Source organism: Hydra vulgaris, chromosome 06 (genome assembly GCF_038396675.1).
Source record: "Hydra vulgaris chromosome 06, alternate assembly HydraT2T_AEP".
Classification (NCBI taxonomy): Eukaryota; Metazoa; Cnidaria; class Hydrozoa; order Anthoathecata; family Hydridae; genus Hydra; species Hydra vulgaris.
Window position 1 is genome coordinate 38,445,342 of NC_088925.1, and position 27,113 is coordinate 38,472,454.

Below are 27,113 nucleotides of genomic sequence, written 5' to 3' on the forward strand. Positions count from 1 at the left end.
TTTTAAGTATATACATTACCTGGTATTTTAAGCATCAAAGAAAGCAGCTCCTAAGTGTAGCATGTTTGCTTTCCTTAAAGCTATTAAGGAAAATTTTTTAATTTATTGTGGAAAAGTTGCATCATATTAAATAAAATTCTAATTTCAAACATAACATTACAAAGGTATATTTAAAGTAAAATAAAGTATTTAAAAACATCATTTTATATTAACTTGTCATTTTCGCCAAATTCTTGATAAAAATAAAAAAATAATAGCAACAATAATAATAATAGAAGCCTGAAAAATTGAAAAAAAAATTGAAATATCTTAAATTTTTAAAGCTTCACCACTATTTTTAAGTAAAACTATTGCAAAATTTGGCTAAATTAGAGACAAAAAGTGTTCAGGGTGACTAAGAATAACAGGTATCAGAGATTCTATTAACAGAACTGCCAGAAAAAACCCTAAATACTCAGTGAATCAGTTTGCAAAATTATAAAAAAAAAAGATAATTTTTATTTGCAAAACTGTTAAAGCATTTTCAAGAAATAAAAGAAAATTTTTTTCATTCATTTAGTAATACACAAGACATAATTGCGTCAAATATAAAGAAAAAAATCAAATATTTATAAAATATATAAAATAATATAACAAAATAATATATAATAATAAAATAATAACAAACACTATTATAAAAACACTATTATAAAAAACTCAATCCCAATCTGCAAAACAGGTTAATGTCAGTAAGGACATCTCATTAGAAAATATTTCGTTGAAGGTCATCTCATTGAAGGACATCTGGTTATGAAAAAACTATTTTTGTAATTTTATATTTAAGAAAAATATTAAAATGAAGTATTATTAAATTTAGTTATTTTAAACAACGACGTTAAATTTAAAATGATAGTTAAATATCTAGTTTTATTTATATTTTTTTTATAGCGATTGCTATTATTTTTTATATTTACCGTTATTAACCAAAGTACTCATTTGACATTTGGGCATTTTCAAAAAATCTCTCACGGAAACTCATATATGTATTGTCTATCAATTTTATAAAAATAAAACAGGCAATCTCCAATTTGCTCTCATTTAATTCTATTTTAAATAGCACAAATCTACTTTTTTTTTTTTTTTTTAATTTTTGTATTATATCAAAATAAAATTTATTTAAAAAAACTGAAGTCAGAGTAAACTTTTAATAACATTATTTACATATAACATTTCTGAATTGTTTATAGTTAATTATTCAATGAAACTAGCATTCCTGTAAATTAGTAAATTGCCTTTTCAACTTGAAAACATATACTTTGATGAACAAGACCGCCAGACAGATTGTTTAGTTTTAATTTGGGATAACAATAAAACATTTTCGCAGCATTTAAGTTTAAAAAACATATAATCATAGAAGTATATACAAAAATAATAGTTTAAAAAAATCTATTTATAAAAGCAAGTTAACAAAGTAATAATGAAAGTTTTTTGAAACCTAAAACATTAAAAAATTAAAATATAATTTAAATTTTAACTGCAGTACTTATTTCTATTGACATAAAAAAAAAATGCTTTTTTCAGACCAGACTTTTTGTAAAAAATAAAAAATTAACTTTCATTTGCAAAAAACAATATGGTGTTAAAAGTAAAAAAGTTTTAACCAAAATCTCAATAAATAAATTGATTTTCTAAAGTTCATTTAAAATATGAATACAATTTGCCTACGCACGTGGGGATCTCCTTAAATAAATAAGTAAAGAAACAAAGAAAATAAAAAAAAAGAAATAAAAAAACTAATTAAAAAAAAATAACAAAATAAATTAAAAGATATTTGTATCCAATTCAGATATATATACCTGTACATTGTCCAAAAGTACAATCATTGATCTCAATCAACGACCCAACACAACCTTTGCCATTTTGAGGAGTAGGATTGGTACATGTTCGTTTTCTTGTTTTTGTACCATCGCCACAAGTAGCTGAACATTCAGAAAACGGGCCCCACTCAGATAAACCACCATCAACAGCTAAACAAAATTATGCAAATATAGATGCTATAAAAATGTTTGCATATAAAAACCATTTATTTAGAGGCAAACAAAAAAGATAAACAAAGAAGAAAGTAATATATATATATATATGTTGTACTTATTGAGAACATTTCTTACTTTTTTAAAGTTTTATTATGTCTTAATGAAGAGTAAAATTTGTATTAAAAACAAAAAATCTTTAAAATGCTGTATAACATTATAATGTTATACAGCATTTTAAACAACAATATAATATTAATAACAACATAAAAGAAAAAATGATTTTGAATGAATTTATTAAAATAATAATGATAAATATTTGACTTTTTATGATATTTACATTCTCAAGGCCAAGAGGGCCTAAAACATCTGTGAAAGCTACTTCATATTTTCATTTTTTTTTTAAATTGTGTTCACAATCTTATCTTAACTCTCCCAAAACATGAACCTTGACGAATATGGACCCTGCCCAGAGAAACAAGTCAAGCGCTGTACCAACAGTGATGTGGTATGGATTGAAGTTAGAACTTCCTACTTACAAAGTAAGCACTCTATCACTACACCACTACTGCATTAAATATACTAGTTTACAAACACATAAAAATAATGCTCAAAAGTTCAGCACACAGCAGAATTTACTTTTTTAAATATATATAATTTTTTTAGTTGGTAAAACAATAAAAAAATATCTTTTTCTTGTACTTATTAATTAATTAGGCCTAGCTTTATTTTGTAAGATAAAAAATTTAAAATAATTTGTTTAACCGCATCCTTAATTTTTAAGTGCATACATTACCTGGTATTTAAACTTTAAAAAAAGCTTCTCATAAGTTTAGCACGCTGGCTCTCCATTAAGCTTTTAAGGAGAGCTTTTATAAATATATTGCAGAAAAAGTTGCATTATATTAAATTAAATTCTCCTTTTAAACAAAATGTTATAAAAATATATTTGAAGTGATACCATAATAATAACAATAATAATAGTAATAATAATAATAAAAATAATAATAATATTAATAATAATAATATAAATTATAAACAACAATCAAAAAAATAAAAATAATGATAATTAAAAAAATAATAATAATATTAATATAATAAGTAGTCTACAAATTTGCAATAGGAAAAAAAAATAAGTCAAGAAAGCATTTTATTGACAGCATTTTATAGGCTTTAATATGAGAGGTTACTCTAATATTAAATATGTCTCCATTTAAAAAATGTGCATCATCTTCATGTGTAAATAAAACAACTACCAAGATATGCTAAACTAGAGACAAAAAATATTACAACAAAGACAAGTGCCACTGATCCTATGTATAGAATATTCAGAAAAAATCCTCAATACTCAGCAAAACAGTTTGCACAATTTTTAAAATAAAAAGATAATTGCTATTTACAAAAGTTTTACATTTTCAAGAAGTAAAAGAAAATTTTTTTTATTCATTTAGTTTTAAACAAGACATGATTGTTTCAAATGTCATGAAAATAAAAAATATTTATCTATTTCAAAAAACGAGAAGCCAAGTAAACTTTTAATAACATTATTTACATACAGCATTTTTAAATTGTTTAGAGTTAATTATTCAATTAAACTAGTATTGCTGTAAATTAGTAAACTTTCTCATTATCTCATTATCTCATTATTTCATCATCATCATCATCTCATTTCTCATTATTTCTCATTACTTTCTCATAAATTAGTAAACCTTCTCAACTTGGAAACATGAACCTTGATGAACAATTTGGGATGATAATAAAACATTTTTGGAGCATTTCAGTTTAATATTTATATTATTGTATGAATATATATTAAGTTAATAGTATAAAAATCTATTTATAAAAGCAAGTTAGCAAATAATAATTGTAGTCCTTTAAAAAAAAACTTTGTACCTAAAATGTTAAAAAATATTTATAACATTAAAAAAAAAAAGACTTTAATCAAACCATAATTCTTATAGAAGAAAAAATCAACTTTCCTTTGCGAAATACCATATGGTGTTAAAAATAAAAAAAGTTTTTGTTAATATTTCAATAAATAATTTATTTTAGTAAGTTTTTAGTTTAATTTACTCTGAACTTATTTTCTAAAGTATATTTAAAATGTGAATGCAACTTGTCTCGGCACATGAGGATCTCTTTAAATAAAGAAAGACAGAAAAAAGAAAGAAAAAAAGTAAAGCAAAGAAATCAAAAAACTAGTTGAAAAACAAGTAACAAAATAAAGTAAAAGGAATTAGTATCCAAATCATACATAAATACCTGGACATTGTTGTAAAGTACAATCATCAACCTCAAACAACGGTCCAACACAATCTTTGCCATTCTGAGAAGGAGTAGGATTGGTACATGTTCGTATTCTAACTTTTATACCATCACCACAAGTAACAGAACATCCCGAAAATGGACTCCACTCAGATAAACCGCCATCAACAACTAAACAAAATTATGCAATCATAGACATTATAAACATGTTTTATATACAAGTATAACATTTCTTACTTTTAATAAGTTTTACTTTACCTTAATTAGGAGCAAAATTTATATTTAAACAAAAATCTTTAAAAAGGTGCACAACATTATTACGTTGCTATTTTATATATCTGGTAATTGTATAAAACTTTGTTGCTGCTCAAACAATATAATGAATACAAATATGATTTTAAGTGATTGTAACAAAATAATAATTGTTAATATTTAATATCTGTTAAAAAAGCTACTTAATTTTCATTTTATTTAAATAGTGTTCACAATTCTCTTCATTCTCTAACTCAAAAACATGAACCTTGACAAATATGCCTCCTGCCCAGAAAAACAAGTTGAAAGCTGTACTACAGGGGATGTGGTACTAATTGAATTTGGCACTTCCCACTAACAAAGTTAGAACTCCATCACTAAACTACTTCTGCATTAAATATACAAGTTTATATATATACAATAGAGCTAAAAAATTTAGCACACAGCAGAATTTACTTTTTTCCATATATACTATTTTATCGGTAAAGCATCAAAAATAAGTTTTTTCATCTAATTAATAATAAATTAGGCCTAGGCTGGCAAAAAAAACAGATAATAAAAATAAACTTGCTTAAGCGCATCTTTAATTTTTAAAAGTATATAATAACTGGTATGTAAAGGATTTGCTTAAGCGCTTCTATAATTTTTCAGTACATACATTACCTGGTATTTAAGGCTTTAAATAAAGTTGCTCATAAGTCTAGCAAGCTGGCTCTCCTTAAGGAAAGCTTTTATAAACTTATTGCAAAAAAAGTTGCATCATATTAAGTTAAATAAAGTATTTTGAAAGTTTGTTTTATATTAATGCACCATTTTTGCTTAATTCTAGATAATTATAACAATAATAATAATTATAATAAAATAAAAAAATAATATAAAAAGAAGCCTGAAAATTTGCAAATTTGAAAAAAAAAAAAACCCCAAGAAATCATATTGATGACAGCATATTATTGGCCTTAACAAGGAAAACCAAACTAGTATTAAAATATCTAGAATTTTATAGTGTGCTTCATCTTTTTGTGTAAGTAAAACTATTGCCAATTATTGCTAAACTAGTGACAAAAAGTGTTAAGGACAACTATCAATGACAAGTATCACTGATTCTCTTTACAGAATTGCTAGAAAAATATCCTAAATACTCAGCAAAACAGTTTGCACAATTTTGAAAATAAAACTTGTTATTTTTAAAAAAACTGTTAAAACGTTCTTAAGAAATAAAATAAAATTTTTTTCATTCATTAAGTTATAAACAACACATGGTTGTATAAAATGTCAAGAAAATAAACTTTAATCAGACCAGATTTCTTTTAAATTAGAAAAAATCTTTTCAATCATTAAGTTATAATTAAAACATAATTGTGTTGAATGTTAAGAAAATAAACAAATACTTTTCTATTTTAAAAAACCGGAAGCTAAGTAAACTTTTGATAACATTATTTAAATAAAACATTTCTGCGTTGTTTGGAAGTAATTATTCAATTAAACAAGTATTGGTGTATATTAGTAAATTGTCCCCCAGAGCTCCGAACCAGCATGAAGCAGCCCTATATTAAAGTGTTTATGAAAATCAGAAGTATCGAGTTGACAAAAGAAAAAAATAATAATAATGAAATACATAATTAAAATTTTAATTAGGCAAGTTGTAATTTTTAGAAAAAATCAGAAATATTAAATGACTATATCTCATAAACAGCAAAATATTTTATACTAAAACTTTTAGAAATTGCTTTTCTAATTAATATTAACCAACCCACCAAGTTTCATCAAAATCGGAGGGGGTCTATATTGGACCTTGGTCCAGTAAGTATGGAATGACTCCATATTAATTTTAATTCTCTTTTTAAACAAAATATTACAAAAATATATTTAAAGTAAAATAAAAAAATTAAAAGTTTAATTTATACTAATTCATAATTTTTGCTAAATTCTAGATAAAAATAATAATAATAATATTATTAATAATAAAAATAATAACATTACTATTAAAAATAATAAGAAGAAGAATATAAAAAGAAGCCTGAAGAATGGCAAAGGTAAAAAAAAAAAAAAAAGTCAAGAAATCATATTATTAACAGCATATTATTGGTCTTAATATGGTCACTCTAATATAAAAACATCTTGAATTTTGAAGTGTGCTTCACATTTATGTGTAAGTAAAACTGTTGTCAAGTTTTACTAAACTAATGACAAAAAGTGTTCAGAACAACGATCAATGACGAATATAACTGATTTTCTTTATAGAATTATCAGAAAATAAAACCTAAATACTCAGCTAAACAGTTTATACAATTTAAAAACAAACAAAAAATTGTTATTTACAATACTGTTATGTTTTGTTGTTTTCAAAAACTTCAACAAAAAAATCTTTTCAATCATCAAGTTATAAAGAAAACATAATTGTGTTAAATAAAAAGACAACAAAAAAAATTTTTTTCTATTTTAAAAATCAGAAGCTAAGTGAACTTTTGATTTGCTTACATATGAAAATACTGCATTGATGAGAAGTAATACAATTATACAAATATTGGTGGACATTACTAAACTGTCTAATTAACGTTGAAATATAAACCTTAAAGCACAAGGCAGCTGCACAAACTGTATAAATACATTTTAGAATCATAATAACACTTCTTCGGTACATTTATGTTTAAAAACAGAAAACGTTGCTCGAAAAAAAAAACTTTTTGCCAATAATTCAATTAATACCTTACTTAAGGAAGCCTAATTTACTCTAAACTTAATTTATAAAGTTGATTTAAAATATAAACCCAACTTGTCTCGGCACTTGGGGATCTCTTCAAATAAATAAAGAAAAAAGAAAAAAAGAAAAATAAAGAAAAGAAATCAGAAAACTAGTTGACAAATAAGCAACAAAATAAAGTAAAAGATATTTGTATCCAATTCAGATATATATATATATATACCTGGACATTGTCCTAACATGCAATTATTGATCTCAATCAAGGGTCCAACACAACCGTTGCCATTTTGAGAAGGAGTAGGATTGGTACATGTTCGTTTTCTTGTTTTTGTACCATCGCCACAAGTAGCTGAACATTCAGAAAATGGGCCCCACTCAGATAAACCACCATCAACAGCTAAACAAAATTATGCAAATTTAGACATTATAGACATGTTTTACACACAGAAACCATTTATTCAATTAGAGGCGGAAAAAAAAAGAGAAACAAATAAGTGAGTACTATTTATACAATGTTATTGTCATACTTTTTGATAACATTTCATACTTTTAATAAGTTTTACCATGTCTCAATACAGAGTAAAATTCGTAGTTAAAACAAAAAATCTTTAAAATGGTGTACAATATTACTACGTTGGTTTTTTTTTATATCTGGTAATTGTATAAAACTCTGCGTTGCACACAAAACAATATAATGAATAGAAATATAATTTCAAGCCTTGCCAAGAAACGTGTGCGGATTTTACTCTTGTATGTCCATACATGAGTATTTTATTTTAGACGACTCGGTCACGGCCATTTGCAAGTGTTTTTATATTAGGCGTAGCAGAAAAAACAAAGAAAAGCAAAAACTAACAAAATAGGAAATTAAAATAAACTTAAACAGAAAAAAGTATAAAAAAAATTAATAATTGAAATAATTTGTGTATTGTTTTTATTTTTGTTTCTTTAGAGTGGTTGTTATTTTCAGCGAAAAAATGAATAAAGCAAAGCAAAAAAAAAAACAGTTTCAAATGACATTAAAAAGAATGATTTTCCTGTAATATAGGAAAATCATTTTTCTTAATGTCGACTTAAAATTTTTTTGTTTTTTATTCAATTTATATTTTCATTTTCCTCTTTAAAAAAACAAACATATAAAATATAGGCTATAATTTATTTGTTTTCGATTTTTGAAAGAGAAAAGCAAAAATATATATTGCTATCTATTTGTAAAATATATTTGCATAGTTTTAATGTAACAAGTATATACTGTCCCTCTATGAAAACATCTATGTAATGCATGCGTATACTTTTATATATAACTTTTCTTATTATGTAATTATAATTAATTGCTCAAAAGTAGACAGACGCTTAGCATATTTGGATACAGCGTTTACTTTGTATGCAGAATGTCAGTGGTTTGATACCTACCTCTTCCAAAAATATTTTGGTTTTTCTACCTGCCCCCTTTTTTTGGGGTCTACAATATTATTGGTTAAAAACACGTAATCAATTATTAACAATTATTATTACTATTTGCATAACAATTAATAACAATTGTTATTGATAATTTTTCACCAATAACATAGTAGACCAAAAGGGAGGGGTTGGGTAGAGCTAAACACACAGAGACGAATATTAAAAAGCAACAGGTATCCAAAATTACAAAGCGCTAAAAGATTCATTAAGTTATAAACAAAACATGATTGTGTTAAATGTTAAGAAAATAAACAAATACTTTTCTATTTTAAAAAACCGGAAGCTAAGTAAACTTTTGATAACATTATTTGCATATAACACTTCTGCATTGTTTGGAAGTAAGTATTCAATTAAACTAGTATTGGAGTAAATTAGCAAATTGCCCTTTCAACTTGAAAAATAAACTTTGATGAACAAGGCCGCTGCACGGATTGTTTAGTTTTATTTTGGGATGATATTAAAACTTTTTCACTGCATTTAAGTTTAAAAAACATATAATGCTATAAATATATGTTAAAATAATAGTTTAGTGAAATATATTTATAAAAGCAAGTTAACAAGTAATTGTTCAGTTTGTTTAAAAAAAAATATTTTTTATACTTAAAATATTAAAAAATGAAAATACAATTTAAATTTTAACAACAATACTTATTTCTATTGACATCAAAAATAAACGCTATAATCAGACAAGATTTTTTTAAAGGAAAAATCAAAATTAAAAACAAATTAAAGCATAAAAGTTTTTGTCAGTATCTCGATAAATACCTTATTCTAGTAAGTCTAATTTACTCTAAACTTAATTTATAAAGTTGATTTAAAATATAAACCCAACTTGTCTCGGCACTTGGGGATCTCTTCAAATAAATAAAGAAAAAAGAAAAAAAGAAAAATAAAGAAAAGAAATCAGAAAACTAGTTGACAAATAAGCAACAAAATAAAGTAAAAGATATTTGTATCCAATTCAGATATATATATATATATACCTGGACATTGTCCTAACATGCAATTATTGATCTCAATCAAGGGTCCAACACAACCGTTGCCATTTTGAGAAGGAGTAGGATTGGTACATGTTCGTTTTCTTGTTTTTGTACCATCGCCACAAGTAGCTGAACATTCAGAAAATGGGCCCCACTCAGATAAACCACCATCAACAGCTAAACAAAATTATGCAAATTTAGACATTATAGACATGTTTTACACACAGAAACCATTTATTCAATTAGAGGCGGAAAAAAAAAGAGAAACAAATAAGTGAGTACTATTTATACAATGTTATTGTCATACTTTTTGATAACATTTCATACTTTTAATAAGTTTTACCATGTCTCAATACAGAGTAAAATTCGTAGTTAAAACAAAAAATCTTTAAAATGGTGTACAATATTACTACGTTGGTTTTTTTTTATATCTGGTAATTGTATAAAACTCTGCGTTGCACACAAAACAATATAATGAATAGAAATATAATTTCAAGCCTTGCCAAGAAACGTGTGCGGATTTTACTCTTGTATGTCCATACATGAGTATTTTATTTTAGACGACTCGGTCACGGCCATTTGCAAGTGTTTTTATATTAGGCGTAGCAGAAAAAACAAAGAAAAGCAAAAACTAACAAAATAGGAAATTAAAATAAACTTAAACAGAAAAAAGTATAAAAAAAATTAATAATTGAAATAATTTGTGTATTGTTTTTATTTTTGTTTCTTTAGAGTGGTTGTTATTTTCAGCGAAAAAATGAATAAAGCAAAGCAAAAAAAAAAACAGTTTCAAATGACATTAAAAAGAATGATTTTCCTGTAATATAGGAAAATCATTTTTCTTAATGTCGACTTAAAATTTTTTTGTTTTTTATTCAATTTATATTTTCATTTTCCTCTTTAAAAAAACAAACATATAAAATATAGGCTATAATTTATTTGTTTTCGATTTTTGAAAGAGAAAAGCAAAAATATATATTGCTATCTATTTGTAAAATATATTTGCATAGTTTTAATGTAACAAGTATATACTGTCCCTCTATGAAAACATCTATGTAATGCATGCGTATACTTTTATATATAACTTTTCTTATTATGTAATTATAATTAATTGCTCAAAAGTAGACAGACGCTTAGCATATTTGGATACAGCGTTTACTTTGTATGCAGAATGTCAGTGGTTTGATACCTACCTCTTCCAAAAATATTTTGGTTTTTCTACCTGCCCCCTTTTTTTGGGGTCTACAATATTATTGGTTAAAAACACGTAATCAATTATTAACAATTATTATTACTATTTGCATAACAATTAATAACAATTGTTATTGATAATTTTTCACCAATAACATAGTAGACCAAAAGGGAGGGGTTGGGTAGAGCTAAACACACAGAGACGAATATTAAAAAGCAACAGGTATCCAAAATTACAAAGCGCTAAAAGATTCATTAAGTTATAAACAAAACATGATTGTGTTAAATGTTAAGAAAATAAACAAATACTTTTCTATTTTAAAAAACCGGAAGCTAAGTAAACTTTTGATAACATTATTTGCATATAACACTTCTGCATTGTTTGGAAGTAAGTATTCAATTAAACTAGTATTGGAGTAAATTAGCAAATTGCCCTTTCAACTTGAAAAATAAACTTTGATGAACAAGGCCGCTGCACGGATTGTTTAGTTTTATTTTGGGATGATATTAAAACTTTTTCACTGCATTTAAGTTTAAAAAACATATAATGCTATAAATATATGTTAAAATAATAGTTTAGTGAAATATATTTATAAAAGCAAGTTAACAAGTAATTGTTCAGTTTGTTTAAAAAAAAATATTTTTTATACTTAAAATATTAAAAAATGAAAATACAATTTAAATTTTAACAACAATACTTATTTCTATTGACATCAAAAATAAACGCTATAATCAGACAAGATTTTTTTAAAGGAAAAATCAAAATTAAAAACAAATTAAAGCATAAAAGTTTTTGTCAGTATCTCGATAAATACCTTATTCTAGTAAGTCTAATTTACTCTAAACTTAATTTATAAAGTTGATTTAAAATATAAACCCAACTTGTCTCGGCACTTGGGGATCTCTTCAAATAAATAAAGAAAAAAGAAAAAAAGAAAAATAAAGAAAAGAAATCAGAAAACTAGTTGACAAATAAGCAACAAAATAAAGTAAAAGATATTTGTATCCAATTCAGATATATATATATATATACCTGGACATTGTCCTAACATGCAATTATTGATCTCAATCAAGGGTCCAACACAACCGTTGCCATTTTGAGAAGGAGTAGGATTGGTACATGTTCGTTTTCTTGTTTTTGTACCATCGCCACAAGTAGCTGAACATTCAGAAAATGGGCCCCACTCAGATAAACCACCATCAACAGCTAAACAAAATTATGCAAATTTAGACATTATAGACATGTTTTACACACAGAAACCATTTATTCAATTAGAGGCGGGAAAAAAAAGAGAAACATATAAGTGAGTACTATTTATACAATGTTATTGTCATACTTTTTGATAACATTTCATACTTTTAATAAGTTTTACCATGTCTCAATACAGAGTAAAATTCGTAGTTAAAACAAAAAATCTTTAAAATGGTGTACAATATTACTACGTTGGTTTTTTTTTATATCTGGTAATTGTATAAAACTTTATGTTGCTGCTAAAACAATATAATGAATAGAAATATGCCTTTTTCATCATTAAGTTTAGTGAAAGTAGTGACAAAAAGTGTTTCAAACAACCAAGAATGACAAGTATGATTGATGATAATTTTATTTATGGAATTGCCAGAAAAATTATAAATACTCAGTGAAACAGATTGCATAAGAAATAAACTCGGCACTTAAAAGTCAATTATCAAGTTAAATATTTAATAGAAGACTTATAGACAGTAATTGTGGAGCTATGTTGCTACTAGAAAATCGTCTTAAAATCAATATATCATTTAAAACGAATTAAATAATAGAATGGTTTGAGCAAACAATATCAAGGAACTTCAGTGGCCAGTCAAATCACTTGACTTGAATTCAATTGAAAATGTTTGGACTGTGTTTTACCGAAAACTCACCAAAGAACCAATAATTTCTAATGAAAATCTAAAAGAAAATTTGAAAGAGTCATTCAATGGTTTAACAATTGAATGTTGTCATAATACAATTTTCAATTTTTAATTGAAGAAAATGTGCAAATGAATCTGTTGCATACTAACCTTTTAAGCTGCATACTAACCTTTTGAACCTTTTATGTTTATAAAATAAAATATAACTTTTGTTTGAAGTTATGTTTAGAAACATTTTTTATCCTATCATATTTTAAACACTAGGTTAAAGTAGTTACTGAACTGTGCAGTATCTAATAAGTGAACAGAATTTTCAGTATATGAAAACTTTAAAAAAATATTTAATAATACAGAATAATATACCTATCCAGCAAAAATATATAAAGTAAAATATAATTATTGCTTATATTTAACCATGAAACAGGTTTAACCTGATTGATTTTAAATTGTAGTGCCACAAACACAATATATTCTTTAACAAGCAAATTTTATTTTTTATTGGAAACATCTCTCGTTTCGTTTCTTTTGTTTAAAAACCTTTTGTTTTACCTTTTTTATTTTATTTTACTAAAAATGAAATTCCTTGTATCAAAATCTTTCACAAAGCATATGTTTTCATAAGAATTGAAAATTAATAATGCAGATGAAGCCATATCAACCTTTTTTTTTCTAACTTTTCCACTTTTTTTTCTTGCAATATTTAAAGAGTTTTGTTTATTACTCGCTGACTTTACAAAAATACAAAACAATTTTTTTTTGCAAAATTAAGAATAAGTAGTCAAGAAATAAACTAAAATTAAATATTAGCATATTTTTCTTCATTTAGACAAAAACACAATTGTGTAAAGTATCGAGTAAATAAACAAAATATTTTAAAGAAAGCAAAATAAACTTTTGATTGCATTATTATATATTAATATTTCTACATTGTTTTGAGCTATTTATTCAATTAAACTGCTAGCAGTAATTTAGTAAATTGCAATAGCTCAAAAAGGTTTATGTCTATAAATATGAAAAGAAAAAAAAATTTTGGACATTAAAAATTTCATTAAATGAATGCATTAGGCATTTTTTATTCATCACAAGACCTGATATCAGACCTTGTGATAAAGAATCAGGGTGAATGCATTTTACATAAGGGAAGAGCGGCATTAAGCTAAAAACATTTTTATTTTGTAATATTTAAATAACTCTATAGATAAATTTAAGCAGTATTTTAATGAAGTAGTTAACGCTTATTTTTAAGAGGTATTTTAATGAAATAGTTAAATATTCAAAAACTGCACACCGTCGTTACAAATGTTTAATATACAAATACATAATACGTACTTAACATTTAAAATAATAATAAATCCAAATAAAATAAAACTAACTTTTTATTGAAATATCAGATATTATATATATATACTTATATCAAAATATTTTTTATCGAAATATCAAGATAATTAAAATATTTAGCAACAAGAAAAACTGGTTGTTTTTTTTTTTAATACAATGTAAGTGGAAGATATGTAAAAAAAATTAATCTAAGCAAAACAATCTAGAAAGGATGTGAATATCTATTTAGAATTATTGTTATTTTTATAAGTTATTATTATGTTAGTTTTACTAAATTTTACTAATAATTTGTATTGGAAATACAGTGACAACCATCAATAAATCATTACTTTAAAAAACTTTACTTTTAACTAACTTAGGGGATGAAGATAAATTACATCACGCAATTTTTGACAACAAAACCTTCACAACTTCCCCCCTCTCCCTCCCTCTCCCCCCTCCCTTCTTTAGTAACAAATTGTCACATTTTAATCACAATCCACCCACACCCAAAATTATGCAACAAATCTAAACCATCCCCCTCCCTAAAAATTTTTCTTTGTGGTTTTAAATACAATAATATTTTTAACTTTTTCAGCTGCTTTTAGTTAATACATTTAATAATTATTTACATACTTTAATAATTATTTAACATTATTTGAAAAGTCATTACATGCACACACAATCAACTAATACACAAAAAAAAACTATTATTTGCATGCAAAAAATCTTCAAATGTTTAAATTTTTAATGATGTAATATATTAGCATAGAGCCCTGGATATTAAAACTTAAGAAAACTGAGGCGTGGCTAACAGGGATGAGGGTTCAATTCCTCATTAGAAAATGATTTTTTGGATTTTGATGTTTTATGTGAAAGTTGTTTTATATATTTTAACAATTATCGTTGCTTAATTATAACAGGCTTTTCACAGGAAGGTGTGTGATTGCACGATATTATACGACCATGCAAAAATATTTTATTTTGACAATTTGACCACAGCTTTTAAAAAAAATTACTTAGATTTTACTAAAAAAAAACTTCATTTAAAAATAAAAAATCTTAACAAACGAGAAAATAAAAAAAACTTAAATAAAATTAAAACACAATTAACAAAAATATAACTCAACAAAAACACTAAGTTTATTTAAATCATGTTTTAAACTACATTTGAAATAATAAACTTTGAATCCTTTATCTTTATTAATGTTTATATAACATTATAGGAAACACTTATAGTAGAGGAACAAGTTACTTCTAATGATTTTTTAAAAAATACTAGCACTTTAAATTTTTTTTTTTTACAACTTGTATTTTATTTAATATTTTACTTTAAAAATATAAGTAGTAAATCAGGCAAGTAAATAATTATGCATTAAAAATGATTTCATGCTTTGTTTAAACATATATACATTGTTTTTTTTTGTTAAATTATCTCAAAGAATAGAGTAATTATAAATTAGTAGAAAAACACTTGACAAAAATTTTTTTTTTTTCTTTTTTTCAAATTCCAAATACCAAATTCTAAAACAAATCCCGATTTCAATTAATAACAGGCTAAACCAAAACTCCTCGAATGAAAATGTATTCAATTCCTCTAAGCGAATATTTGAAGATGCCCTTAAAAAAAGTGGCTTTGAAAATTTTGAACTAAAATTTGACCCTGAAAAAAAGAATACAAAAAAGCGAAATAGAACTAGAAATGTAATTTGGTTCAATACCCCATATAGCAAAAATGTTTTCACTAACATTGGAAAAGTATTTTTAAAATTGGTCGATAAGCATTTACCACCCTCTAACAAATTACACAAAATTTTTAATCGAAATACAATTAAAGTAAGCTACAGTTGCACAAAAAATATGGAAAGAATTATAAAAGGTCACAATAATGCTTTGTTAAACAAAAAAGAAATCCTAAATGAAAAAACTTCAGAAAATTGTAATTGTAAACAAAAAAACAATAGTCCAATGAGTGGAAGTTGTTTATCACAAAATGTGGTATACAAATATGTTGTTTTCTCTAAGAATGTTAAATCCTGATAAACAATATATTGGCATAACAGAGGGTGAATGTAAAAAAGGTTTTGCCAATCATAAGCAATCTATTAAAAATAAAAAGTCTTCGAAAGACACCATGCTGTCTACTTTGACAATATGGGAATTAAAAGATAAAAATATTTATGATTTTATACTGAATCGGACCGTCCTTAAAACAGCGCCTGCATATAACAATATTTCCAAAAAATGCATACTATGCATGAATTAATTTCTAAATGTAGGCACAAAAATAAGTTTCTCCTAAAAAACAATAAAAATAAATAAGCTCAAATAATAGTTACATTAAATCCCACTTTTAAAAAATATTTTTTTAAAAAAGCATAACTAATCATTTCTAAAGAATTCTTTTTAAAATAGTGTCAGCAAATTCCACTAATGTGTGAAAATTTACAGTAGTTGAGACATTTATGGCTTCCTGTACTTTAATTTTTGGTATAAATTAAGTTTTATTAATTTGATCATTCATTTCTGATGAGTTTTTATTGATGAAACACAATGTGATATGAAAAAAAAAAATTATTAAGTGATTTTCTACTAATTTATATACATATATTTATATATATATATATATATATATATATATATATATATATATATATATATATATATATATATATATATATATATATATATATATATATATATATATATATATATATATATATATATATATATATATAGGGCAATTCCACATCAAATCACCCAGTCCATTGAACCATGTGTCTTCCTTTTGTGTTATATTTTGACACATTATTCCTAATTATAAAAAAATATTGCATGCAAAATTTCAGCTAAAAAAGTTTAGCGGTTGACAAGATATTGCAATTTTAATACTGACCTGGTTTCCCAAAATGACCCGGTTTTCATAACACTCTGAAAAAACATTTTCCTTAAAATAATAAGAAATAAAAATGGCAAAAACATGAAAATGAACATATATGATGTTTTTTTGATGCTGAATTCAATAAATGTACTTAAAATGCTCAAATATAAAAAGAACATGCATAAAAATTAATAAAACAACTAGTTTCTATAAACCAACTTTGGGGCCCAATATCTCAAAACATCCCCATCAAAAAAAAAATTTTTTTGCTGTTAATATTTTTAGCTGTTTATAATCTAAAATCTAACTGGAAAAACAACTAAAACATACGGAACTTTAATTTCAAAGATATATTACTTTTTCAAGAAATTCCCAAAAAATAATTGTAAATAAAATAAAGTTAATCGTAATTTAAAAAGTTACTTAAATATACAAGATTTGTAAAGGTATCAAAGATGAAAGTTATTTTGACTGTGTTTGTAATAGTTTACAATATTGCTCCCATTTTACTTGTACTTCCTCTATTTCAGCATTTTCAAACACATAGTTTCTACCAGAACTAGAGCAAGCTTGTGGAACAGATAGTTTTTTCAATATGTTGGTGTTTGGAATAAAACAGTAGTCGTCTCTTTCAGGCCAGTTAAAACAGATTGATGGACCATTTGGATGAAGAAACTTAACTTTAGCATCAACTTCTTATAAGTTGGTTTTAGTTACAATGCCGATCCACCACTTATCATCACAGACTACAGCGACATAACAACCTAAAGTGACAGTATCAAGTTGAGATATGTCTTGTTTCTTTTTAAGATTGTGGATTATTGTATAATTAGTGTCTGTACTACACCTCTATGCCCCAACCTTGGTATCTCCAAGATGTATAAATTGATGAAAGCTACGAGTACCAGGTAGAGTTGTTACACCAGTGTACCTTTCTTTTTGCTCTTCACGTTGCAATTGTAAGTCCAATCCCTTTATGTAAATGAAGTTAACAACTTTGATTTTATCAATACAAAATTCATACATAGCTTCTAATGTGAGAATTTGGTTTCTGTACGGTCGTTTTAAACTTTCTTGTGCTGTTAATCTTTTTACAGTACCACCAATCCCATCGCATGGTGACTTTCCGTGGGACGTGGCAAAAAAGTTCCATTTAATTTTAAGGCAAAATTCGCTCTCTAATTGACATAGATTGTAAAAGCTTTTACAATTTTTGTACTGTCCTGCGCAACCATCAGTGAATAAATGTAATTTGGACAGATTGGAAAATTTTATTTTTAATATTGGTATGATTAGTTGGAATATTTTGTACACATAAGTTACATCATGTATAATGTCATCTGATATAAAACAGTAAGAAATATGTTTCAGTTCACCTTTATCATCTTTATAGTATATGACTAATGGATGTATAGAACATTGTTGGGTGTTCCAATGATAGCTCTGTATTTCATCTTGGACAACAAAAGCATAATTTACAGCAAAGTTGCCAATAATGATAATGTTTGATTGATCTATATATTGTTTCAGTTGGTTAAGGTACTGTGATTGAGAGTGAGCAATAAAAGAATGAGCTTGTAGCTTTTCAAAACAAGATGCTAATAGTTCAACAAAGTTGGAACATCAGCTGTCAAACTTAATAGTGTTGCACGGTCAGTAGTTTGCCATTGCTTGTAGTGTATCTCAAAATCATCTTCGTATTCTCCAAAAATCTCATACAAATATTTGGTGAGGGGTTCTTTACCAGGACAATCATCACACTATGCAAGCATGCATTCTTTGTTTTCTACTGAGCAAACGGTTTTTGAAAGTAAGTCCTTATACTTTAGTCCAATATTTAAAGCATCTACTAGCAATATGGCATTTTGGCGATAAAACAAACACAAACAGAATGTGTACCACTTGCACCTGGCAAAATGCACCACTTTGGTCTAAGTGAAGCAAATTTGCTGTTTTTTAACTGAACTTTTTATAAACTAGTAATTATAAACTTTTACAAAAGTTGTCAAAATTTTAAAAACAAATTCACATCCAAATCACACTAATTCAGTTTTTATATAAAACAAAACAGGATGTTTTTTTCAGTTGTTAAGTTCAAATAACTAAGTTATCATATAATTAAGGCTTCCTTAAATATAACAAAATTGTTTGTTTTTTTTAAGGAGTCTTTTAACTAAATATAATATTTTACAGAATTCTATTTGAAAGTTTTTTAAAATAGCTTATTGAAAATTTGATACATCTTTGAAATTAAAGTTCCGTATGTTTCAGTCGTTTTTCCAGTTAGATTTTTTGTGCCTAGTAAGATTATAAACAGCTGAAAATATTAACAGCAAAAAAAAAATTTTTTTGATGGGGGTGTTTTGAGATATTGGGCCCCAAAGTTGTTTTATAGAAACTAGTTGTTTTATTAATTTTTAAGCATGTTCCTTTTATATTTTAGCATTTTAAGTACATTTATTAAATTCAGCATCAAAAAAACATTATATATGTTTATTTTCATGTTTTTGCCATTTTTATTTCTTATTATTTTCAGAAAAATGTTTTTTCAGAGTGTTATGAAAACCGGGTCATTTTAGGAAATTTAAAGAAAAAAACCGGGTCATTTTTAGGAAACCAGGTCAGTATTAAAATTGCAGTATCTTGTCAACCTCTCAACATTTTTAGCTAAAATTTTATATGTTAACTTTTCTTTTTAAGATGCAACAGCCAAAGAGGATATATATATATATATATATATATATATATATATATATATATATATATATATATATATATATATATATATATATATATATATATATATATATATATATATAGATTAAAAACAACTTTTTCTATGGCACTATAAGTCTCATGCTTATACAGCAATCATCAGCCATTGAATATACATATACCTATACATATATACATTTATTTATATATATATATATATATATATATATATATATAAATGTATATATTTATATATATATATATACAAATAAATATATATATATATGTATATTATACATATATATACATATATATACAAATACAACAAATATATATATTTATTTATATATATTTATATCTAACTGTATACATATGTATACATATATATACATATATATCAAGCCTTCTGAAGAATAGTGTTGTGCACGCCTTATCTGACCACGCATATAATACTTGGTTTTGACAACTTGGCCATGTTATAATAATTTGCAACTGAATATATATATTGAACCATATGAAGCACTACACTGCCATTGTATTATGTTAAAAACATTTTAACCTAAACTATCAAGTGAAAAAATTTTAAATTAAAAAGATATATTATTTTAATGCTTTTTTTTTTTTGGTTTACCTATGATTTATTTTATCATTTGTTAAAACTTGGTTTCTCTTTTCAAATAAAAGTTTGTTTATTTTTAATTGTTATATATAATTAATATTGTAATGATAGTAAATTATAATTTAAGCAATAAAAACTATTTAAAGGGATCTCCAAGCGCTGAGACAAATTGTTTTCATATCTAAATAAACCTAAGAAAATAAAATTCAAAGTTAAATAAAATTACCAAAAGAAAATATCTATTGAGATATTAACGAAATACTTTTTAGCTTTTTTGTAACTTCGCTTTTATTTATATTTCTAGGCTAATGATTCTGCTTACAATCTTTAGCTTAGAAACTTCTGGTTTGTTTAATAAATGAAATATAGCACGAACTTGAACTTTCTCTTTTTTAATTTGGGATGATAATAAAACTTTTCTGCTGCATTTCAATTTTAAAAAGTATATAATCAAATAGATATAAATTAAAATAATAGTTAAAGAAATATATATTTATAAAGCAAATTAGCAAGCAATAATTAAAGTTCTTTATAAAAAAAAGTTTTTTTATACCTCAAATATTAAAAAATTAAAATATAATTTAAATTTTAACAACAATACTTATTTCTATTGACATCAAAAATAAACGCTTTAATCAGAACAGATCGACAGAAAAAATCAACTTTCCTTTGCAAAATACCATATAGTGTTAAAAATAAAAATGTTTTGTCATTATCTCAATAAATAATAGTTTTGTCTCAACACTTGGGGATATTTTTAAATAAATAAATAAAGAAAAAAAGAAAAAGAAAGAAAAGAAATTGCAAAACTAGTTGAAAAAAAAGTAAAGTAAAAGATATTTGTAACCAATTCAGATATATATACCTGGACATTGTCCTAAAGTACAATTAACTATCTCAATCAACGGTTCAATACAATCTTTGCCACTTTCAGAAGGAGTAGGGTTGGTACATGTTCGTTTTCTTGTTTTTGTACCATCGCCACAAGAAGTTGAACATTCAGAAAATGGGCTCCACTCAGATAAACCACCATCAACATCTAAACAAAAATATTTCAATGTCAGACTAATAAACAAGACTAACCAAAAAGAAACACAAAAAGATAGTTAAAAGATACAAAAGATATGATTACTACTGATTACTACAGTTAAAAGATAAAAAAGATATGATTTTCATTTTCATTTTCACTATGAGTATTAAACATAAAATACTTTATCAATTTCTTTAATTTTTTTTGAGTCACAAAGTTTTTATGAGTTGCATTTTTTATTTATAATAAATTTATACTTTTTTAACTTTGTATTTCAAATTAAACAAAAAAAAGCATTTTCAAGATAAAATATTAATAATTTGGTATTTAAAGCATTGTTCTCATTTAAATACTTGATTCAAAAAACAATTATTTAATAACACTTAATAATTCGGTTTATTAGAACAATTAGTTAATAAAACTGTTTATGAACTTCTACATTGTTACTGGCACAAGCAATAATTTAGATCTAAAAATAAATGTAGTTAAATAATAAAGTCTAAAGTAGTCACCAAGTAGTCTGGTTCGAAAACATGTTTGTAAAATTTGAATACTTATTATAGCCATAAAACATTTATTACACATCATCTTGTAATAAAATTGAAATTTTGACATTCCTTTTTACATTAAATTAATCTAGTAAGCCACATCATACAAGCAAATGCAGTCTTAAACTATATTTTTACCCTACTGAGCATCTCTTAAATTGTCTAATAAAAATATTTGCACAACCTGCTTAAGTAAAAAAAGAAAAGTTGCCTGAAACAATTTCGTAATTCTGTTTTGGGTTAAACACCATGAACATGATTTTCATTTTAATTTTTATTTTTTTATTTTTTTTTTATTATCTTCACTTACAACAAAGCTGCAAGCCACCACTATTAGAGTTGGAAGTTACTGGAAGAGAAAAGATAAAGTTTATAAAGCAAGATAACAATTAACAAATGACTAAAAAGATTCAAAATTATATGAATAAGAAAAGCAAGACGAAGGAAGCAAATTCCAAAGAACTGACGTTCGAGGAAAAAACTAGATGAATCAGAATTTTTGGAGCACATAGGAACAGTCACAGTAAAAGAATGAGACTTAATTGAATAACAATAAAAGCAAAAATTAGTTTTACAAGAGATGATAACTCTTTAGAGCAGCACCCATTAGAGTATTTATAGAAAAGAAAAAGAGAAGAAACATTATGACAATGTGACAACGGGTAAAGGTTGGCTGGAAGAGCAGGTTCAACTATGTTTAAAATGCATATTTGCACCTTGCCTAAAAGAGAAAGGGCATCATTTTAAGATCAGCTCAAGATATGGAAACAGTATTTCATACAAGGGTGGATTTAAGACTTATGGAGATAAAGAATAGAATTCGTAGTAAGAAAATTGTAAGCATTATAAAAAGATACAACCTTTTCAGACGCTAATTTTGCAATGGATTTGATATATGGTTTCCAAGAAAGATCAGAAGTAAAAACTAATACTAGAAGACGAAGGATAGATGACTCATCGAGTATAAAACCATTCATAAATATAGGAAAATCTAGATTATTGAAATAATGATTAGCTGAAAAAAATTAGCAAACAGTTCAGCTTTGTCTTTAGATGAGGTAACAAAATCTGAAAAATGCAAGAGAGGAGGAATAACAGATCTGCTCTTATTATAGACACTGTTCAAGATTCTTGAGAAGTCTCTAGAGCCTAATTTTTGAAACAAAATATAAGATTTTGTGACCTGAGAATAGCGGGCTTTGGTATTAGACAAAACCTATTTTACAATGGTTTTAGCAATAGTAAATAGACATCTGTTTTCTGGAGAATTGTTTTGGCAATAGATATGGAAGTGATGGTTACAATTAGAAATTGCTGCAGCACAATGAGAGGAAAACCATGGAGAGGAATAAGACTTGACTTAAAATTGTCAAAATTGTGAAATAAAAAATTACATGCCAGCCTGGATCCCAGTTACATAAGAAGTACATTTGTCAGCAGGAAGATAAAAGATTTTCACCCAAGAGCATCACTAAGAAAATCACGGAAAGTGTCTTAGTCAGCTTTAAGGTAGTTGTAAGAGGTACGATGATAAGAGGATTCTGATAATTAAGAAGAGTGAGATAATAGTTTTAGAGATATTAAACCGTGATCAGAAGCACTTAAGGGTGTGGAAAAACCAAGCACTAACTAGGATCAGAAACAAGGCATATGTCAAGTAGAGAAGGTAAATGATTTAGATTGTCTAGGAGCGAGTTGGAAAGTTGACTTTTGTGTTAGAGAAAGGCAAAAGTTTCTTCCTTAACACATAAAGTACAAACAGGGACACCATACATGTGCAACATGGCACTGTTAGAACCCTGATATGTTATAGCCTCTCTAAGACCTATATCAGAGTTTGGAAAACTTGACTACCAGCCGGCCTCAAAACTCTAAAACTGAGTTTTAGAGTTTTAGACCCTCAGATTATAGAAAGATTATTTGTGTTTTGGAGTTGTAACCACAACTAAAAGTAGTCTCCTGAACTACATTAGCTTTCGTTTTAGTTGTAACCACAACTAAAAGTAGCCTCCTCAACTACATTAGCTTTCGTTTTAGTTGTAACCACAACTAAAAGTAGCCTCCTCAACTACATTAGCTTTCGTTTTAGTTGTAACCACAACTAAAAGTAGCCTCTTCAACTACATTAGCTTTCATGGCCTCGGTGAATTGAAATAAAAAATAAATAAAATGAAGAAATACTAAAATATAAAAGTTTATTTTGCTTTCTTGAAAATAATTTGTTTATTTACTTGATACTTTACACAATCATGTTTTGTCTAAATGAAGAAAAATATGCTAATATTTAATTTTAGTTTATTTCTTGACTATTTATTCATAATTTTGAAAACAACAATTATTTTATATTTTTAAAAAGTCAGCGAGTAATAAACTAAACACTTTAAATTTTGCGTTTTTGATACTTACAAGGATTTTCATTTCTAGAAAAATAAAATAAAAAGGTGAAATAATAATCTTATAGGTTTTTGCAATTAAAAAAATGCAATAACTTGATAACAAATATTCTGCTATTATCTAAATATATTTATTAATATTGAATCCCAGTTAAAAAATGAAACTATATGAAAGTTTAATTGAACTGATTAAATATACTCACCGTCATTTCCATTTTGAATTTTGAATTCTTTAATAGAACCACCCTGTGCCTCATACCATGGATCTGATGCATACACCTTGACATTTTGAAATTCTTTTGGGTATTTATTTACCTTGTTGTGTATAAGCTTTCCATTTAAATATATAATAAACGTATATACTCCATTAAGTTCAGTTTGAGAAATTTTCAAATTAGACCACTCGTGTAATGGTATTGGATCAGTATTATAGTAATAATTAGGGTTTTTGTTTACTGCAGATGCTATGTTCAACATTCCATTTTCCATCCATACACCTGGAGTTCTATCTCCATATTCACTAATATCACCATCAAAACTTAAATGAATTATGTTTCGATATTTTGTTGAAATTGAGGTGGGTTTAAATTGAAAAGAAACTGAATATGCCTTTTCTAATAATGGCAAGGTTGTTAATAAGTTTCCATTTTGCAGCACTAGCTCTTCATCTTTAACAAATATATTAACAGCTAAATGAAATAAATGTTATTTTTTGTAACTCAAGTTAAAAAATAAAATAAAAAACTCACTTTCAAATATTTGTTAGAGCAAAACAAAATTAAAAGTTTATAAAAATTTAAAAAAAAATTTATTTTGTTTTGAAAAAATTTAACCTTCACCGTTTTACATACGTTAGTGTCAAAAATAAACTAAAACATAAAAATACAACATTTCATTGCCACAACATTAACAAATCAATTTAATTGGACCTGTATTGGGCCAACTACATTGTTTTCTTGGGTAACAAGATGCTTTAATTGGTAAGTCTTTAAAAGTCATAAAGCAGTTTGTAAACTTTTATATTTTTATTGAAGAAAATTGACAATCAGCATGTCCTTTTATTTGTTTTTGCTTTTTCTTTATCAATTTTGCATAGATACACTCAAATAAGTGCATTTCCCACTTAATTAGCTCATTAAAATGTAGTAATGGTGCAGTTGTATAGTGTTTGTTTGTAAGCAAGAAGTTATAAGTTTAATCCCTACCCAACATGGAAAATACAAAATCGAGCGGTCAATTTGACCTGCTAACACATGGAATTGACATTTTTTTTGGACGGTCAATTTTATTATCATTATCTTTATTTGATATCTTTATTTGAATTTCTATTTTAGTAATAGTCCTTTATAACTGATCTTTATAAATACAAAAATAACTCAATGTTTGAGAATTAAGGAACTTGTATTCATTTTAGGGGCAATCCATATATTACATATTCAAAAATCTCCATATTTGGACTTCCAACCCCCTCACCTCCCATTGTTGCACCTCACACATTTTTATAATCCCCCCCCCTCCCCACGATGGCCTTATCTCCCTCCCAAATAAGTTACATATGCTTGGTAATTTAACCCCCCTTCCTACAATTTCATTCACGCACGCAAATGCGATGACTTTTTTTGCGCTGTTCAACCTTAATTAGGTCATGAATTTGAGCGGCATTCATTTTTTATTAATGGGCATGTAAATGTAAACTGCCGCCTCAATTTTTTGCGTTTACATTCATACATTTGTTAGAACCTTCCCCCTCCCATACACACTTTTATGCAAATTACTCAACTTGGACACCCCCTCCCTCATCAGTGTGTATGTAATATATGGATGGCTCCTTAAAATAATAATTTTGAAAAGAATCAATGCATTTTTTTAAATGGAAACTCACAAATAACTATCATTCAAATTACCTGCTAATGTTAATAGTTTAAAATAACTCTCTCACACAGATTTTAGTTCAATTAAGAAAGAAAGTTTGAAAACACCCAAGTAATTTTCTTTTGACTATCAAAACAATTTTAAAAATAATAAAAAATATGAACTGATTACTTGTGTGCTATTATAATAATTACTTATGCTACATAAAACAAAGTTTTTATTAAAAATGTATTTTAAATATATATTTATAGAATTTCTACTGTGGGTATTTGAGGGTGCAGATAAAAAGAAAATAGCTGAATTCGAAATTTCAGGTCATTTATTTGACAATAAAATGGTTAAGACAAAATTCTGTTCTGTTACACATGGGTTGCAATTTCAGTAACTCAAGGAGTTGCCTAAATCTAATGGATTTGAAATTTTATTTCAACAAAGTTGGCATAACAAATAATGTTACACTATTATAATATAAAATACCATTTAGGTTTCTTGAAGCATAAATAAAGACATGTTATTTTGAAATTTAGAACAAAAACTTTTTATTTAAGTTAACATTCTCAATTATAAATTTCTTTAATTTAATTTTAATTTTATAAACTTTTTCAAAAATAATGAAAGTTCTAGTAGAAGTAAAATTGTATACATTTGGTTAACAACATTTAAATCAGTTACCAAATATATATTTACATTTAAATACATGTACTTTTGATTGGGTGTTTATTTAGAATGTTTTTGGTCCAGGTAAATCTTCAAATGATTAAATTTATTTATAGTTTTAAATAGTCCTTAATTTTTTTAATTGCTTGTTATGCTTAAGTAACTATTTATTTATTTACATTTGTTGTAGTTTTGTAATGACAACTATCAATTAAAATAATAACAACAATAGTAATAATAACAATAATATTATTAATAACAATAACAATAACAATAACAATAATAATAATAATAATAATAATAATAATAATAATAATAATAATAATAATGCT

The 27,113-nt window shown here is 25.5% G+C and overlaps 1 protein-coding gene across 3 annotated transcripts in view; it reads right to left on the reverse strand.

The window, feature by feature from the left end:
• Positions 1–27,113, reverse strand: part of LOC136081827 (uncharacterized) — a 72,320-nt gene that overhangs the window by 38,845 nt on the left and 6,362 nt on the right. The window contains exons 3-9 of one of the 3 annotated variants that reach the window (XM_065800061.1): positions 24,456–24,941; positions 21,147–21,320; positions 11,893–12,066; positions 9,672–9,845; positions 7,451–7,624; positions 4,272–4,445; positions 1,836–2,006 (exon numbers count right to left, since the gene is read on the reverse strand). In XM_065800061.1, the coding sequence (XP_065656133.1) occupies positions 1,836–2,006; positions 4,272–4,445; positions 7,451–7,624; positions 9,672–9,845; positions 11,893–12,066; positions 21,147–21,320; positions 24,456–24,941 (1,527 nt within the window). Of the gene's footprint in view, positions 1–1,835; positions 2,007–4,271; positions 4,446–7,450; positions 7,625–9,671; positions 9,846–11,892; positions 12,067–13,180; positions 13,319–21,146; positions 21,321–24,455; positions 24,942–27,113 lie in introns of those variants that run through there. The other 2 variants (XM_065800062.1, XM_065800063.1) reach the window with 2 other exon arrangements.